At 39.8% G+C, this 16,860-nt stretch overlaps 1 protein-coding gene across 1 annotated transcript in view; it reads left to right on the top strand.

The window, feature by feature from the left end:
• The window catches only part of LOC146646721 (glutamate receptor ionotropic, NMDA 3B-like), a 47,799-nt gene that overhangs the window by 2,749 nt on the left and 28,190 nt on the right, over nt 1–16,860 (top strand). Inside the window, exons 2-6 of the mRNA XM_085391125.1 lie at nt 3,916–4,412; nt 5,489–5,760; nt 6,376–6,612; nt 12,873–13,019; nt 14,293–14,438. Of these exons, the coding sequence (XP_085247251.1) occupies nt 3,916–4,412; nt 5,489–5,760; nt 6,376–6,612; nt 12,873–13,019; nt 14,293–14,438 (1,299 nt within the window). The remainder of the gene's footprint in view (nt 1–3,915; nt 4,413–5,488; nt 5,761–6,375; nt 6,613–12,872; nt 13,020–14,292; nt 14,439–16,860) is intronic.

Consider the following 16,860-nt stretch of genomic DNA (forward strand, 5'->3'; position numbering starts at 1 on the left):
AGCCGCCTCTCATTTCTTGATATTTTGTTTCCAAGGAGCCAGACTTTAACTCATCAGTTTTTGTTAAGTGCAAAAGTTCTGAATGGCTGCTGAATGTCTTCAAGGTTTTTCACTCATTTTCACTCTTGAATCACTTATCGCTGGCCTATCAATTATTCATTCAGTTGAAGTTACAAAAAACTGGCAAAAATAGTACGGATTGACAGGTGTAAAATTACATTTTCACCATCAAGGTGATTTCCAAAGAGCTATTAGCTGGAAACTTGGCATATCCCTGCATAGTGGGCCCTTAAAAAAATTAGAATAAAATGGACAAATGGAGGATAAAAGAAGAAGTGGCAGGACTAAAAATATCCTTAAAATAGGAAGACATACAGCAAAGACCTGGCACGGGACCAGAGAGATGCATCTAGTCCTTCACATGATCCATCTACTGTTTATCAGAAACCTCATTAGAAATTGTCTGACTGGCTTTCAAGCAGCAATTTGTAAGGAATGAAAACGGGAAGAAAAGGCTGAGGTATGACAAATTATACAAGAACTGGACTGAAACAGTTCTTTAAGGAGTGATGAATATAAATGTGAAACTTTGGTTCAAATAATCATCAACATATACGTAAGAAGAGTGTCTACGGCCATCTGTATAACACTCTGTCATGATTTGGGCCAGTGTTTTAGCCAGTGGTACAGGTTTTTTTTGGGTGGGTGGCGTTGATGAAATGAAATTGATGAATGCAAAAAAGTGCAGTCAGATTTTGATCTATGTAATACCATCTGGAAAGAATCTGATTGGTAACCGCTTCATCTTTCGGGATGGCTATAATCCCAAACACACTGCCAATGTAGTAAAAGGATACCAGCATATAAAAACACACAGCAGAATGCTGTAAGGGACAGACAGGCCTCCCAGGGGACTACAACATTATTTTCATCTTAATATCACACCAAACAATCACATCATGACTAGTAACGGCTATTTAGTAAATCTTTGATTTTCTATAAGTTGTGTTTTATATGTTATTGGTTTATTGGCTGAATTATGTTGTATTGTTTTTCTCCTCTTTTACGACTGTATGAATTTTAACACCATGGTTGTTAATCTTAAATTTGTATCAAGTCAAAATTTTACTTTGCGTAACACTTTAGTTTTTCCCCATGTGCCAAATGAATATCATTTCAAGCAACTCTTTATTACACTATATTTTAGAGACAATTAATGAAGTATTGTGCATGCTAAACTAAGACTGCATCCAAGGTATATATTTTATCAGTTCAACTTAAGCCTATTTCTATGAAGATATAAGTTTTGCTTTGTTTTTTTATTTAAAGAAGAAAAGAAAATAAGACATTTTTAAATGACTCAAACTTCATCAGGACTCTAGGGAAAAATGCAATCTTTTCGTGGGCAACCAATTGGCACATGGTCTAGCCTATCAGATTAAACTATTTACAATAGAGTTCTCCACAAAATAGTCTCAGTGACCTTTGTTCATGGCCAGTGAAAGACTGATAAAAGGGGTTGTTCTATTGCACTATTCAAACTCATGCACTTGTTCTCCAGTGTACTCCCTGATTCTTATCCCTCGCCTCCAACAGCCAGACACGGCAGTTCTCCGGAGAGCCTTAACAAAGCTGGAGGAAGTGAGAGACTTCCACATGGAAAAGGCAATTAACAGCTCAATGCCCTGGGGACAGAGTGAGGAAAGCAGGGAGGGAGGGAGGATGTCTTGAGATATTAGCAAGTAAAGAAGGTATGAGAGGATGAGAGGTTACAAAAATAAAAGTTACAAAATTACTCTTTCAAAGCAATGAAGATAAAAATATGAGAAACTAGCCACTTTTGATGTTGCTCTTCAGAATGTCCAGAATCACAGAATCCCTAGGTGCTTATTCCCAAAAGTACATTAGAGAGAAGGGAGAATGTGGTCAAAGACAAACAGATAGATAAAAGAGAGGAAGTAGGATACAGCTAAAGAAAAATAGAAGTAAAAACAAAGGAAAAGAAGGACACACTTGTGTGGAATAGGATGTGAGGGAGGAGAAAAAGGAGGAAAAAAGATAGCGGGTTGTTGTTATCAGAGTGAAATCTGCCAGTCAGTGCCATCTCACTCGACACAAGCTGCCACGCTGATTCCATCTCCCCCGAAGAGATTAAAACCAATGAAACAAGCAGGCCTTGTATCATTCCCGACAGACAGGCAGAAAAAGACGAAGGGAGTAAACTTTCCTCCAAACTGAAGGAGGTGGACTGACAAGAGATTGAGACGCATGCTTGGGACAGTCTTATAGAGTCATCATTTACCGACCACACCACTGACATTTACTCTGAGTGCGTAAACCTGGGCCAGGTGTTAGGGAAGGAAGCCATCCCTCTCTGACATAGCTGGGTGACTTATCAACCTGCTGTGAAATCCAGAGTCATCCTTTAAATACAGCCTCTGGCCTGATGCTACAAAAACAATCCGCAGGACCCATAACTAAAAGGTGGTGCAGCTTTAAAGTGTGCAGTACATTTTTTTACACCACTGCTCTTATCCCTATATTATGTCACACTCCTATCTCACCTCTTATCTCTGGGCATGAATCCAAACGTGTCACAAACAGTGGGAGAGGACCCTTTGAGACCTTGCACTTTTCTCCTTGGATAAAAGATGTAAAGCTTACAGTGTGGCTATTTTTTTTTCTTTCTTTGGCCAGCTTAGACTAAGAGTCTGGAGTTGGTTGGCTTGATGAATCTGCTGTCTATTGGATATGATGATTCAGCCGTGCTATTACCATGAGTGATTTCAGCTCAAGGCAAGGCTAGCACTTTCGCTTTATGGCCACAGAGACAGAAGGGAGCTGCCGATGAGGAAACATAAGTTAATGTGAAAGGGAACGGGGATGGCTTCCAATCAGAAGCATTTTTAATCAAGTTCTTTACAATTATGTTGATGTTATAGTAAATCACAATGAGAGGATATAGGGCAAGGAACTAAAGCGGAATACATAATACCTTACATATATTCACATTTTTATATCAGTCGCTGTGTGGGGCAGACAGGCTTTAGTAAAGGCTAAACTTGGAGGACAGGTTAATGGCCCACAAGATAAATTTAGCCTTTTCATTATCCTTTGGATATTCCATATTTAATGAAGAATATTCTCAGCTGCCACAATCTAAGCTAATGCATGCATATAACCTAGTGATGAGAGTGAGAAAAGAAGAAAAGATGGGGGAGGGAACTAAGTGCAAGAGGATAAACCTGTTTTCTGTTCTAAGAAAGGACTCCGGCTCAACCACCCGTTTCTATTATATGGAAGGAAAACTTGCCATTTCTAGCCTTGACCCAGACATCATCAACAGTCCCGGCACGGTTCAACACCCATACTGAAGTGGTCCCTGCATACTTTAACATTTAAACAACCACCCCTATGATTTACAATGACCTCATGACAATCCCTTATGATCAAACAGAGCTCGTATGGCTTGATGATGTCCACGTGATCGACTGCTAAGACATGTGCAAAAAAATCCCTGCGTGGTTCAAGAGGCCAGGAGAGATTTATGTGCGAATGGGGATTGCTCCTCCTAATGTGTGGAGACGAGTGAGCCGAATAGCAATGACTGTCTGTATGGACTGGCAGATAGGAGGAGAAGACCCTCACTGCACTGCATTAACTTTTAATTATGACTCTCTAGAAGATGCAATTACCCATTAGAGACCAGACTTGCTTAAGCTCTGCAACCACACTGTAACTTTTTTCTTGCATTAGCCCCATTTTCCTTTTTTCATAAGCCTTTTTTCATAGACTATGTTTAGTGTCATCTGTATAATATTGCAGGCTGTACTTTTTTAAGGTGGATGTCAAGTTTATTTTCTATATTTTGTTGGCTTCCACTTATTATTTGTTCTTTGTCCTCTGTCCCTCGAGGTTTCTCTCCAACACTTCCTTCACCGGGGCCACAGGCCTGATCCAGGTCGATGCTGGTGTTTCTCGGATTCTGTCCTCCCAATTGTTTCATGTATGGAGTCTGAAGAGAGGTGCTCTGGGGCAGCCTGCTTGGGTTACTGTAGGCCAGTGGACCCGAGGTCGACTGGAGTTGGAGGGTGGCATTCTGGGACTGGTGGGAGGGTTCATGACCAGCCAGGGACAAGGTCTTGGAGCCGGGGTGAGGGGAGGGGATGGCCAGGGTGACGGCAACTTTGGAGGTCGCTGGAGGCCGGGACTTTCGGTTGAAGGGCACCGCCTCAGGGTTGTGACCCTGGTGGAACACCCATTTGTCTTCACACGGGAGGTGGACGAGGATGGATTGTGTCCAGCTGGACAGCTTTGTCTGGACCCCAAAACTAACCAGTCTAGTATAATACATGGCCTTTTTAACCAGCTTCACAACTCAAATACTACAACAGTAGACTGGGATGGCACAGGTGAGTGTTATTTTGCCATTTGTCCATAGAATACTGTCATTATAGAACCATTATACTGTAGAAGTGTAATACTTGTCAGAAACATTTTAACTTGTACTGTGAGCATCTATGACTTCTAATTTATGGCCTCTCCAAGCTTTGCTTACATAAACCCTCAGATCTTTTCCTTTCAGTTTCAGTGTTGCTGTATTTGGCTGGCCATGTCTCTAGAGCACATATGGAAATTTGAGGTAGAATCAATAAGGGATTGCACCAGGTCAGTTTAGTTGAAAATATAACAGGGTCAGGGTCAAGGGCTACACTCACCAGCTACATCTTTCATGAATGAAGAGCATATAGGAATTCAATCAATAAGAGATCAAGAGTATCTTGTCAAAGATGTACTACTACGATCTTTCTTTCACACATGAGATTATCTGCAGCTATACATCCAGTCCACAGCATAGTAATAACAGTCAACCTGACTTTCTTTAACTTTAATCAGCCGATTGCATATGGAAGCTATAGGAAAATGTAAATTTTTTTCACGATGATGCAGGTACTAAATGTTGACGTGTACTGTGAATTTATTCGGTTGCCATTGATAGGATTAATCGTTTCAATGCAGAGGGGTATTTACACCTTTACATAACATAACTTACAAAATATTGAAAATAAAATTCATGATGGTTCATTTGTAAAAGAGGTCCAGAAGCCAAGCAAGAGCAACGGGGACGCTGCTGATGTTGATTAAGCGATATTGCAAGGAAAATGTTTGCCAGAGCAGTTAAAATGGCAAACATGGCAAGAACTTAAAAATTCATATTGAGCAGCTCCATTACATCTTGCCAGCTCTACTTTTCTTTAATGAGTTTCAGGGTTGTTAATTTTTTTTTTATCCAAGTACTTAATGTGAATAAATGTAGTCCATGCCAGGTCATAAAAAATGCCAAAGCTGAAGTGTAATGTAAGAATCTATCAACATTTTCCTTCAGCTATGGTTGTTTGTAGGCAATTCCCATATGTGCAACCACATCCAAATCATGCATATGAATGTCCGGATGGATATCACACCATCATCATTTCTTTCCTCTCAGAACTACCAGAGGACCTGAGAAAGTGCTGCTATGGGTACTGCATTGACTTGTTGGAAAAGCTGGCAGAAGATATGGGCTTCACATTCGACTTATATATTGTGGGAGATGGAAAGTATGGGGCGCTCAGTGGGACAGGACGCTGGACGGGACTGGTAGGAGATCTGCTGAGCGGAACCGCCGATATGGCCGTCGCCTCTTTCTCTATTAACTCTGCCAGGAGCAGAGTTATAGATTTCACCTCACCCTTCTACTCCACCAGCCTGGGCATTCTGGTACAACTGCTTGAAGTCATCATTAATTGTTGGAGGTTTAAACTTGATTTTTTACGACTGTAGAATTCATGGCATGTCCTAAAAATGTGCTCTGTTTTAAGTTAAAGCACTGCAGTCCTCAGTGTTACTTTGACTTTTTATGCCTCTGCCGGTATGATTTAATCATTTGGCCTGCAGCTACTTATTGTTCACCCTAAGCCCCCTCACCTTGGTATTGTAGTAAGGAGCGGGAGATCATTAGTTGAGCATGTATGTTAATTACTGAACTTGGATGCAGTTTAAGAGTGTGTAATGAGTCTAAGAGGCATTTGAGAGACAGAGTCCTCAAACATGCTGTAGCTATTCTTTGATTGGTTAGCATTTCCCTCTATAGCTGACAATCTGCAACGCATGATATGATCTGACAATACGGCTCCATTTGAAAATGAGATATTCATCATTTTAAAAAGTGATTTCTTCTCCTGGCTGAATAATAAATAGCACGGAATAAAAAACAATGTGTGCATTTCTTTTTAAACTAATTTGCCGAGGAGTCATTAACAGAAGTTTATACAAACAATGCATGGCAATCAACGGTCTCAAGTCTGCTTCTTGTGTTTGCATTTGATCCAACAGGTCCGTAGCCGGGACACTGCAGCTCCCATTGGAGCCTTCATGTGGCCCCTCCACTGGTCCATGTGGGTGGGTATTTTTGTCACGCTGCATCTCACAGCGCTCTTCCTCACCTTGTATGAGTGGAACAGCCCCTTTGGCATGACACCCCATGGCCGGAACAGACTACGTGTATTCTCCTACTCCTCTGCTCTTAATCTCTGCTACGCCATACTGTTTGGACGCACTGTCGCCACCAAGGTAACAAAGCTCTTCTCTCTGTGATTAATTGGCATCATGTGGGGCAGGGCGAGGAAAAGTCATTGCAAAGAAGAGGGGGAGGGGATGCTTTATGGGATGCTTATTGTCAATGGCAAAGGAAAGTTGAAAGAGGGTGCTAGAGAGAAAAATGATGGAGATGGCTAGGGAGAAGAAAAGATTGATAGTGGATAGGTTAAGAAGGTAGGCAGTGATGAAGTAGAAAGGTACAGGGAGGATAATGCGCATACAGGGACAGAAAGGTGAAAGGGTAAGTGAGTGACAGAGAGTGAAGGAGTTATGGTGAGGATGATGGGGTTCGATGAAGGTGGTGAAAATGGGAGCAAGTTGAGGTTAGCTCCCCAACGCAATCAGACCCAAAGTTAAAAACAAGAAGGCACGGAGAAGAGGGCCAGTGAGGGGGATAGGAAGGTGAGAAGGCGAATCAGGAAATAGGTTTCAAAAAGACGGTATTAGGAAGGCTGACAGAGGGATGGTGAGATGGGGTTGAAAGGGTAAGTGGGTAAGCAGGGATGAGAAAAGCAACAGATTGACAGTGACGTGGAGGTGGGCAGAAAGGGGATGATGTAAAGGAGGGGGGGCATGCGAGCAGGCAAAGTTGAAACATGGCGACATAGGTTAATATCAGGGAGAAACAGAATTGCGAAAGATAAATGGAAGTCAAATCCTCAGACTGAGGCAAATTTATCTAATAACTTGAAAGCAACTTGAAAAACAATGTCTGTTACTTCAGAGATTTAAAAAAAAAAAAGACAACTTATTTTCATGACATTTGTTTGGTATGAAAATGTAAATTACAAATATTAAATGTACCTTTGGAGTAACAGCATTTTTCAAAACCTTGTCAGATTTAACAGATCGTGTGACACCCACAGTCACACTGGTGCACAAACACAATCTCAATGTATTTGCCAGTGAATAACGACTCTGTCTTCTGCAGTCTTTGTTTTATATAGCCTCACATTGTTCCAGAATCAATCATTAAGATAACTTGCTTGCTTTTCAAGTTTCCGTGCAGTAACATCTTTTCCTTAAATTATTCCTGTCCTTATAGTGAGATTGCCGCTCATAATATTTAAATAAATACAAAACCACATTTTACCCTTAAAGCAAACTGAGAAAACAACTTAAGTGAAAGAACGGTCAAGTGATTAGTAAGACCTTCCCATTACTGAAAGGTCACAGGTTTGATCATCGCATTGGCGATGTGTCAGTTAACAGGTTGTGTTCATTAGCAGCCCTGTGACCTGTTAAAATGTCCTTGAGCAACTCTCTGAACCTCTGTGTGCTGGGTCACAGCCAAGTCGTCAGGTTTACTCAGGCTATGGGAAAGATAGGGGGGAAATAAATTGATTGCTAAACCTTTACTGCTGGGTTGAGTTTTACAACTTGACTTTAATGATCAGGCGAATGTCAAGACAAGGAAACCAACTGAAAATTTTTGTCTGTTTTTTTGTCTTTCTGCAATACAAATGCTTAAGGAATATATTTAGGTTTTCCTCTTCTAACATAAGCTGTTATCCTCAACATACCTGACTACTACAGATAGCAATAACCAGAGGTGTGGACTCGAGTCACATGACTTGGACTCGAGTCAGACTCGAGTCATTAATTTTATGACTTTAGACTTGACTTGAAAAAATGTTCTAAGACTTGTGACTTGACTTGGACTTTTACACCAATGACTTGGGACTTGAATTGGACTTGAACCGGTTTACTTGAAAAGACTTGATATTTTACCCCAAATATAAAATTTAACATGCATATTATATGGAGATTGAAAATGTGACGTCATTCACGGGTAGAACCGCAAAGGATTCTGGGAACTCGTGGCAAGCGGTACTAGCGTACGCAGGCTTTCAATTAAAATCAGTCACACAGCGATAAAAAGAAACACAAAAATGTCAAGAAGCTGTTGTATTATTAACTGCAATAGCCGGTCGCATGACAGCCACGGGAAGCCGACGGGTAAAGAGATCGGTTGTTATCGGATTACGTCGTTGAAGAGAAATTGTTCGAGCCATGTTTCCGAAGTAACAAAGAGGCGACTGGATTGCAGCCATTCAAAGATCAAATATAACGTCCTAGAACACTCCAGCTCACAGGTTAGTCTGCTCCAAGCATTTACACAAAGGTCAGTCTGCTGTTGTAGTTAATGCGTCATTTTCATAACATAATTGGTGATATAGGTTACAAGCAAGTCTGGCGCTGAACAGAAATGGTCGCGCTATGCTCCTTTATTTATTGTGCATAAATAGTAAATTGTCCTGACACAATATTGCGTTTCGCTTCTGTTATTATGGTACACTGACAAAAACACATACTTTTATTCACAGGATAAAACAGGTTTTTTGTATCACTAATTGCCCAGTACGATTACAGCATACAATATTATTGTCACTGCTACATTTCTGTGATGCTACCAGAAATTATTTCCACTACTAATTAATTACCGTTGAGCTCAAAGGTTATATTAATAAACGGTTAACGAATGTGTATTTATGAAGACGATTTGTGAGACTGGTAAACTTATGATACGTACGATGGTCTTTCGTTCTACACGGTGCATTTCAAGGTCCTGCACCCATCCGTCGGTAAACTGTACCTGGGCTTGTTGCAGTGACCGGAAGTTACTAAACTTCATGAGTGTATGCACTCACAAGAACCGTATAATTATAAATATGCATATAAATATGCTAAGATGAGATAGCTGACTTCATCTAACTAGCAAATGTTTTCCAGGCTACGTTGGTGATGCAGTTTTTTTTAATGTGTATGATATTTTTGTCATGCGATTTTAAAGCTGGTCCTACAACCGCATCCAAGAATAACATGCAGCGTATCTCAGAACTGTCGGTGAAAATTATTCTTGGAGCTAAGTTTAATTGAGCTGCATTTTAAAGAGGTGCAATTTCACAATTTGTGTATATTTTCTAAGTTCACTATTTTGTATGTGTTGAGAAAAACACAGATTTTAAAATTACATGGTCTAATATTTACATTTAGCATATAACTGCAACATTATTTTTTCGTTTGTTTTTTTTAAAGACTCGAAAGGACTTGAAATTCAAAGTTTCAGACTTGTGACTTGACTCGGACTTTTACACCAGTGACTTGAGACTCGACTCTGACTTGCCTGACATTACTTGAGACTTGACTTGAGACTTGAGGATAAAGACTTGAGACTTACTTGAGACTTGCAAAACAATGACTTGGTCCCACCTCTGGCAATAACTGAGCATCACTTCCGCAGGCCAAGCACAAGAACCATTAATCTGTGTGGTTGTGTTTCACAACAAGGATATCACTGTATTGTACTATATGAAGCTGCCATTGTTATCAGGGTTTAGAGTAACATTAGATGCTCTGTTTTGCTCTTCATTTCCTTTTGATTTTACACTCAGGCAACCCCAGGTAAAAATAACCGAGATAGCAATGTTCTTGTCAACATATCTAACCTTAAAAGCCATTTGAGATTGGAAACAAGTGTGTTAGATGATGAACTGTTGCTTTTAGAATGAATTAGCAGTCGCTTTTAAGTGATACTAGACCTTTAAATTGAACAGGGGTTTATTTTATCTGTGCATTATTAACTTGCAGGATTGTAGTAAAGTTTTGCCTAGGAAATACAGCTTTAGCCTTATTATTTAGGCTAATAATAAAATCACAAGTTGTCCATAGTATCATTTTTGTATCCATCAAGTTCACTTTCAGTTACAGCTCCTTTAAATGATTCATGTTTTAAAACCAGTCAGCTAGAAACATCACAGAAGTCAGCCATCCCGCGGGGCCAATGTTAGCGCAATTAGCTTTCTAGCCAGTACTGCTAAAATGTCAGTGAAAGCTGCATTTTTAGCAGTTAGAAGAATGCTTTTGTCCAAGTTCACACAATATATGTTATTTCTTAGTTATTTTTTTACAACCTGTGTTACATTCCCAATCTGTCAGCAATGGCTGCAAAAGGCTGCTAGCTTAGCCTCATGGGGGCAACAGAAAATCTTAAAAGGTGTTCAGTTTACAAATGCAGTTGCATTTTAAAAAGCTCACCATTCACAACCAAAGTGGATTGCTAGCAAGCAAACTCACAATATTGGAACAGAGATCTGACAGGCCATGTAAGTATGTGTAGTTCCTCACCTCTACTTTTTGATGAAGGGCATTCTCCTATCTTTCACTTTTCTCAGCAACTCTGTCAATGAAATCAAAAGGTTTCATTGAACTTGTTGCCAAGTTGCCAAGTCTCTCCTGTCCACAGGTGTTTCTAGGTAGACTTTAATCCTTTTCAGGCAGGGAGAAGACCTCTCTGCAGATGTGCTTGTAATAGGAATGGTGAGCATCAGCCTCAGCAGCTTGCACACTTCAGTTAAAGCAGCGGTCAGTTCATTTCTTATGAACGTCTCCAGCAGCTCATCCGGCAGCTTGTAAAAGTGGGCATACACACGAATGACCTGGTTTAAAAAACCTCAGGCATGAAAATGAAATCAAAGTCATTCCACTTTTATTTCAGGGCAAGATCCCATCCAGGCCTAATGATAACACATGGTGTTAAAAGCAATATTCTTTATTATCTCAAACCTCATGTACGGCTTGCACAGCCAGGTTTCTTATGTTCCACCATCTTCTCGGGTATTATTGTCCGCCTCAGTGAATAGCACTGTCTTTTTATCTGAATAGCTGAAAAAGTTGTGAAAGCTGTAACGACAGGCAAAAAGAGATTTTAATTTCTTAAAACTGTTTGTTCCCTGAGGCAGGGCTACGTTAAACTTGTGCACATGACAGTGAATAAACAATGCATACTGGCGTTTCAAATGTCTCGCTCCATCATATGCTTGACAAATGAGATTTATTTCAGGATGGTACTTTGTAATTGTCTCGATCACAACAGTCACTCTTTATCAAAGAGACCAGTCACGCACATTTGTGGACTATGACAATCAATTTGCACCTGTACATGTGCAGTATCTCTCTGGTGTCATGTTGTTTGACTACCATGAAAAGTGCAAAGAATGAAAATCCAGCTCTGTTGTGTCAGGGGAAGAAAAGAATAACAGAACTTAAAAAAAATATAATCCCTGAAGCTCTTGTGACAGCTCTGTTTACTTTAGCTCAGTCAGAGCTAAACTTAGCAAAGAACACAAAAGAAGCATATACAGTAGATGAGTTAAAACTAGTTGTGAACCCCTTACTGCACTAACAGTAGCTACTAGTAGTGTTAGTTTGAGTACCATAATTTACTGAGCAATGCATTTATTCTGTGCTGCTCCATGCACATGTGCAGCAGTGGAAACAACAAGAAGAAAGAAAGGAGCGTACCACCATGCTGTTAAGACTTTCATCCTGAGCTGTGAAGTGAATTGAGAGTATCTAGACAACATGAGTTTTGACCAAGTTATTAAGCAGCTAATTACGTGTGGCTAAGGACTGATAAAACTTTGTCCTGACCGTTGGCTCCACACTGCAGGTTAATGGCAGTGGTTCCTTAGGTTTGTTAAACATGAAACTGTGACTCTCTGAATCCATGTTTTAAGATTGTCACTGCTACACTGCAATTCGAGGGCATAAGGGTAATGATAATGTTAAAAAAAATTATTTAAGATGCTCCTCAGTCAAAATTTCCACTTGTAACTCTGCCGTTATTATTAGTGCGACAGGCTTATAGAACAAAAAGCTCACAACAAATAGAACGACAACAATTTATGCTTGTATTGTGCACGCCATTCTCTGTTTCTCCCTTTTGAATTCCCCAATTAATTGTGCAAAGAGTTCTGAAACACTTCAAAAACCTTTATAATGGGTTACAACCTTGTTTGTATAATTAATATCTCATTAATCCCGAGCCCTTACAACACTGGAAATTCATCTCTTTTCTTCTTTTAAGTGGATTTTAATTGGTGGAATAAATAAATGATCACAGTGTTCAGGTGGATTCATTCCCCGAAGCAGCCAATTTCACGGAGAGATATTTTTGACGTGTCACACTAACAGTCACATTTTGTTAGATTTTGTGTTTTGCATTAGAAGTTCTTTTGCTCTGTTTTAATAAATGGGATTGCCTTTCCTTGGGGAGCAGAACTGGATGAAGAGGGTACATATCTGAAGCTGGGACACATTTGAAAGGACCTTTTTAAACACTTTTTCTTTTTTTTGCTTTTGTCCTTTCTCACATATATGTTTTCAAACCTAGTTTCTGTCAAAGGTAAGCCAAACTCAAGTTTCACCTGTCATACGTCTCCACTCTACAGACCCCTAAATGCTGGACAGGACGCTTCTTGATGAACCTTTGGGCTATCTTCTGTTTACTGGTGCTGTCCAGCTATACGGCCAACCTTGCTGCAGTAATGGTGGGGGAGAAGACGTTCGAGCAGGTTTCCGGAATTCACGATGACAAGGTTAGACCACTTTCGAGGTCACAAACATGCCACTCCAGAAATGTTAGCGTGCTACACATATATTCACACGCATAATAATCTTACACAAGGATGAACTAATGAGAAGACAGTGAAATATTTGTGAAGGCTTATTGCTTTCCATTTCCCTAAACTCTGTAGGGAGTTCAGGAGTACTGTGAATTTAATATGTGCCCCATCGTGATAGCTGCCCTCTCTTGGGCTAAAGATGATCAAAATGGGAGCTGGGAGTTTTGGAGAACCAAAATTGTTGTTGTTTCCAAACATCAATATGCATCGAAGAAAGCCTATCAAAGGAAATTCACTGAGGCAGGTTCCCAGCCCACAGTTAAAACGGTACATAAATCAAACAATAACTTTAAAAGCTTCCCGCCCAAACTATACCGCTAATGGCAAGGGTAAATTAAAACAGACAATTAAAGTTATGCAGAATTTATTGTATTCAGGTCTTGAATATGCACAATATCTATATAACAAACTATCCAACCAAGACTTAATTTTAATAAGGGAAAAATACTTTCTTCCACTCCCACTGGAGACCCACTGCCGACAATAGGGCTGTGTTCTGCCCCAGCAAAATGCAGTAAACCCATTATTTAAATGGATGCAGTGGTGTGTTGTTTGTTGTGTTTTGTGCAAGAAACACACCCATGGCAGTTGATCCATTGTGTGCACTGCCTCCTTTAAAATTGCTGGGCTTTAATATAGATGTCACTGCTGACTGGGTAGCACTTCTCACATACTCACCAATATGAGAAAACATACCTTAAAGCCTGGTATATACACTGTTTCCCATCCTTCAAGGAAACTTGTTGTTCAGCCCTGAAATCAGAGCAAAATGTGGCGCCTGGTGGAGCAAGGGGCTTATTCAAGAGAGGAATCAAAGTAAATAAATACTTAAATCAAAACTGTAGTCAAGAAAATCAGCTCAAGTACATTTTTTACTTATTTTAGCATCTGAAAGATCCTGGGTTCAAGACCTAAAGGAGACAAAAACCCAGGCTCAGGATGTCCAACGCTATTTCTGGTCTCAAGCCTGGATAAATGTGAGGGTTGCAGAGTTGCATCAGCACGGACATCCGGTATAAAAATTGATATCAAATCAAATGCGGAGATCCATCTCCTGTAGCAACGCCTTGGGAATAAGGGAGCACCTTATCTAAACTCCTAAATAGGATGATATCACCTGAATTCATCACTTAAATTACATATCCACCCTCTCTTATACTCATGCCTTCCTATTCCATCTCCACAGCTGCACCATCCGTCCCTGGGCTTCCGTTTTGGTACAGTGAGGGAGAGCAGTGCTGAGGATTACATGAAGAAAAGTTTCCCGGAGATGCACGACTACATGAGACGCTTCAACCAACCCACCACTCCAGAAGGTGTACACATGTTAAAGTAAGAAACAATCAAATCCATGGACACTGTCTGAAATATTGAAAATAACCATTTTTACCCTTTTCCTTTCCTGCTAACCTAAAAAAAAAAATCTAGTCACGTTCACATCTCGTATTTGTGGCTTTCTATATTCAGTGGACTTATTTTCTATGCACATTGTGCAAAACAGTTCTACTAATTGCACCAACAATTTGCGTGTTACTCGTTCTCTCTCTTAAATATTTATTTTGAATTATTATGAAGAACAAGCTACAAGCTTAATGTAAGTTTTGCTTTGGGGATGATTTCTGCTTTCTTTACACCTGCAGTGCTGTTGTGTGCAACCCATTTATCAGCGTTTTCTTATTAAGAGAACACACTGTTTTGCAAGTGCATGCGACAGAAATATGAAGAAGTGCTCAGTGCTCTAGCCGCATGTATTTAAACCATGCATAATCATGAGCTTTTCCTTATCTAGACACAATTCAGCATAAGGTGTAACCGAGGTAAAAACACATAAATTATATTTCATTAGTCCTTGTAGTTTATAAAGAAAGAAATAATTAGACTTTTTTTTAATGAGGGATGAATAAGGGTCAGGGGCAGGCTGATGTAGGGAGTGCTGAGAAAAAATTATTCACTCTGATGTCGAATGGGGACAGAAAGCAGATGAAAGCAAGCACAGAAGACAAGTTTATTTTTGTATCGCATTTAATTTACAAAGGAAATTGAAAATGCTTTACATAAATCATTGAAAATGAAAAGAAAGAGCTACAACAAATTGCACTTAAAAAACAAATTTAAGTGATGGGGAAAATAAAAATGAATGGAAAACCGTAAAAAAAAAGTCAGTGTGACAGAAAGTAGTTCTGTTCATAAGGTTCATGCAAAGGATGTGGATGAAATAAATGAACCTCATTACAGAAGTTATAAAGATGATCTGAAGGCTGAAAAAAGGTCATACAGAGGAATCCAAGAAATAATCATTCTGAATAACCAGTTAATTAGACTATGTTCACACTCGTCATTCATTATATTAGTTATTCACAAATTATGTTGCTTTTGTATATTTACTTTTTTATTTATTTTACATGTCCTTCACTCCTCCACATCTAGCAAATCTGTTATTTCCGTACCAGCTGGCTTTCCTTAAGCAGTTGAGGATGAACCCACTTTGGTTTCTGGCAGCCTAAACTGTTTTGCCTTCAGCGGTCTTCTGGATTTAGCTTCTCCATCAGATTACCAGCAATCGAGGATGAGAGTGGCAATACTTTTAGTATTCGCATTTAGTTTTTGTGGCATCTCATCGCTCATAGTTTTGCTGTTGAATAAAGAAAAGGGCTTATGACAGAAAGATTAAATGTTTGGGCACAAGATTCTGTTTTGAGGCAGGTTTTTACATTTTACTTTATCATTTTATTTTATGTAAAATCAGATCGTTTTACCACGTTGGACCCCTTAAACTTCACATCAAAAACACTAGACTGGATTCACAGGGTACAAAAATAGTAAAAAAATAATAATAATAATAATTTTATCCTGCCCATGTACTGTACCAAGCACAACCACAACGACGCACACACTTCTCAGACACAATGCCTACTCCAGAGAGCACCAGCAGAGCTACTGAGATGGTGCATGTGCTGACTTTGTGATTCAAGTGGGAAGATAGAAAGCGCTTGTTCAGAGAAAGAGGATGAGAACAGAAAAGATGAAGGCGGCATTTGTTTGCGTGTGAGGCAAAGCAGAAGTCGAAGTCACAGCAGTGCAGAGAACTGGAGTAAGGCTGTAAAATACTGTGTTGGCAGAACTACTGACCCCAATACTGCAGTCAAATCTTAAAGAAGAAAAATCCCAAGCCTTCTCCTGGAGAGGCACGATACACATGCAGGTGCACACAAACATATAAGCTCAGAGGAAATTGTGCACACGTGTGCACATACACAAGCTTAGAGCTTACAGTTGTACCTGCTCACTCTCATGCCTATATATTTATAGGCATGCTCAAATACACACACACACACACAACTCTTATTCCAAGGCCGTGCATCGGGTAGCTTCCAACTCTCTTTAGTCCCAAAAGAACTCTCTATCCTCACTTTTCTCCCTGTGCATAGTATTTGACAGGTCTAGACAGAGAAAAACAGACTTTCCTTCTTCCCAGCACTGCAAAGACTTTGTAAAGTCAGCCTGTGTTTAGTGGTAAATGTCCTGAATAACAACAAGTTTCAGGTAATTTGATCAGTCTTGTCTATTTTTCCATTGGACTGACTATATTTGTACACGTCTTCTTTATGCCTTTCAAATCTGAGTTTATTTGTTCATTATTATCACTTTGAAAGTCTCTGCATCGAACGTATATACATATCTGTGTGTAGGTCTATCATTCAGACCCTGTCTGTTGAGCCTTATTTCCTGGAACTAATCCTCTGCCAACCATGGT

Source organism: Rhamphochromis longiceps, linkage group LG19, assembly GCF_057381845.1.
Source record: "Rhamphochromis longiceps isolate RC_006_pf linkage group LG19, R_longiceps_female_GT1.1, whole genome shotgun sequence".
In the NCBI taxonomy this organism is placed as follows: Eukaryota; Metazoa; Chordata; class Actinopteri; order Cichliformes; family Cichlidae; genus Rhamphochromis; species Rhamphochromis longiceps.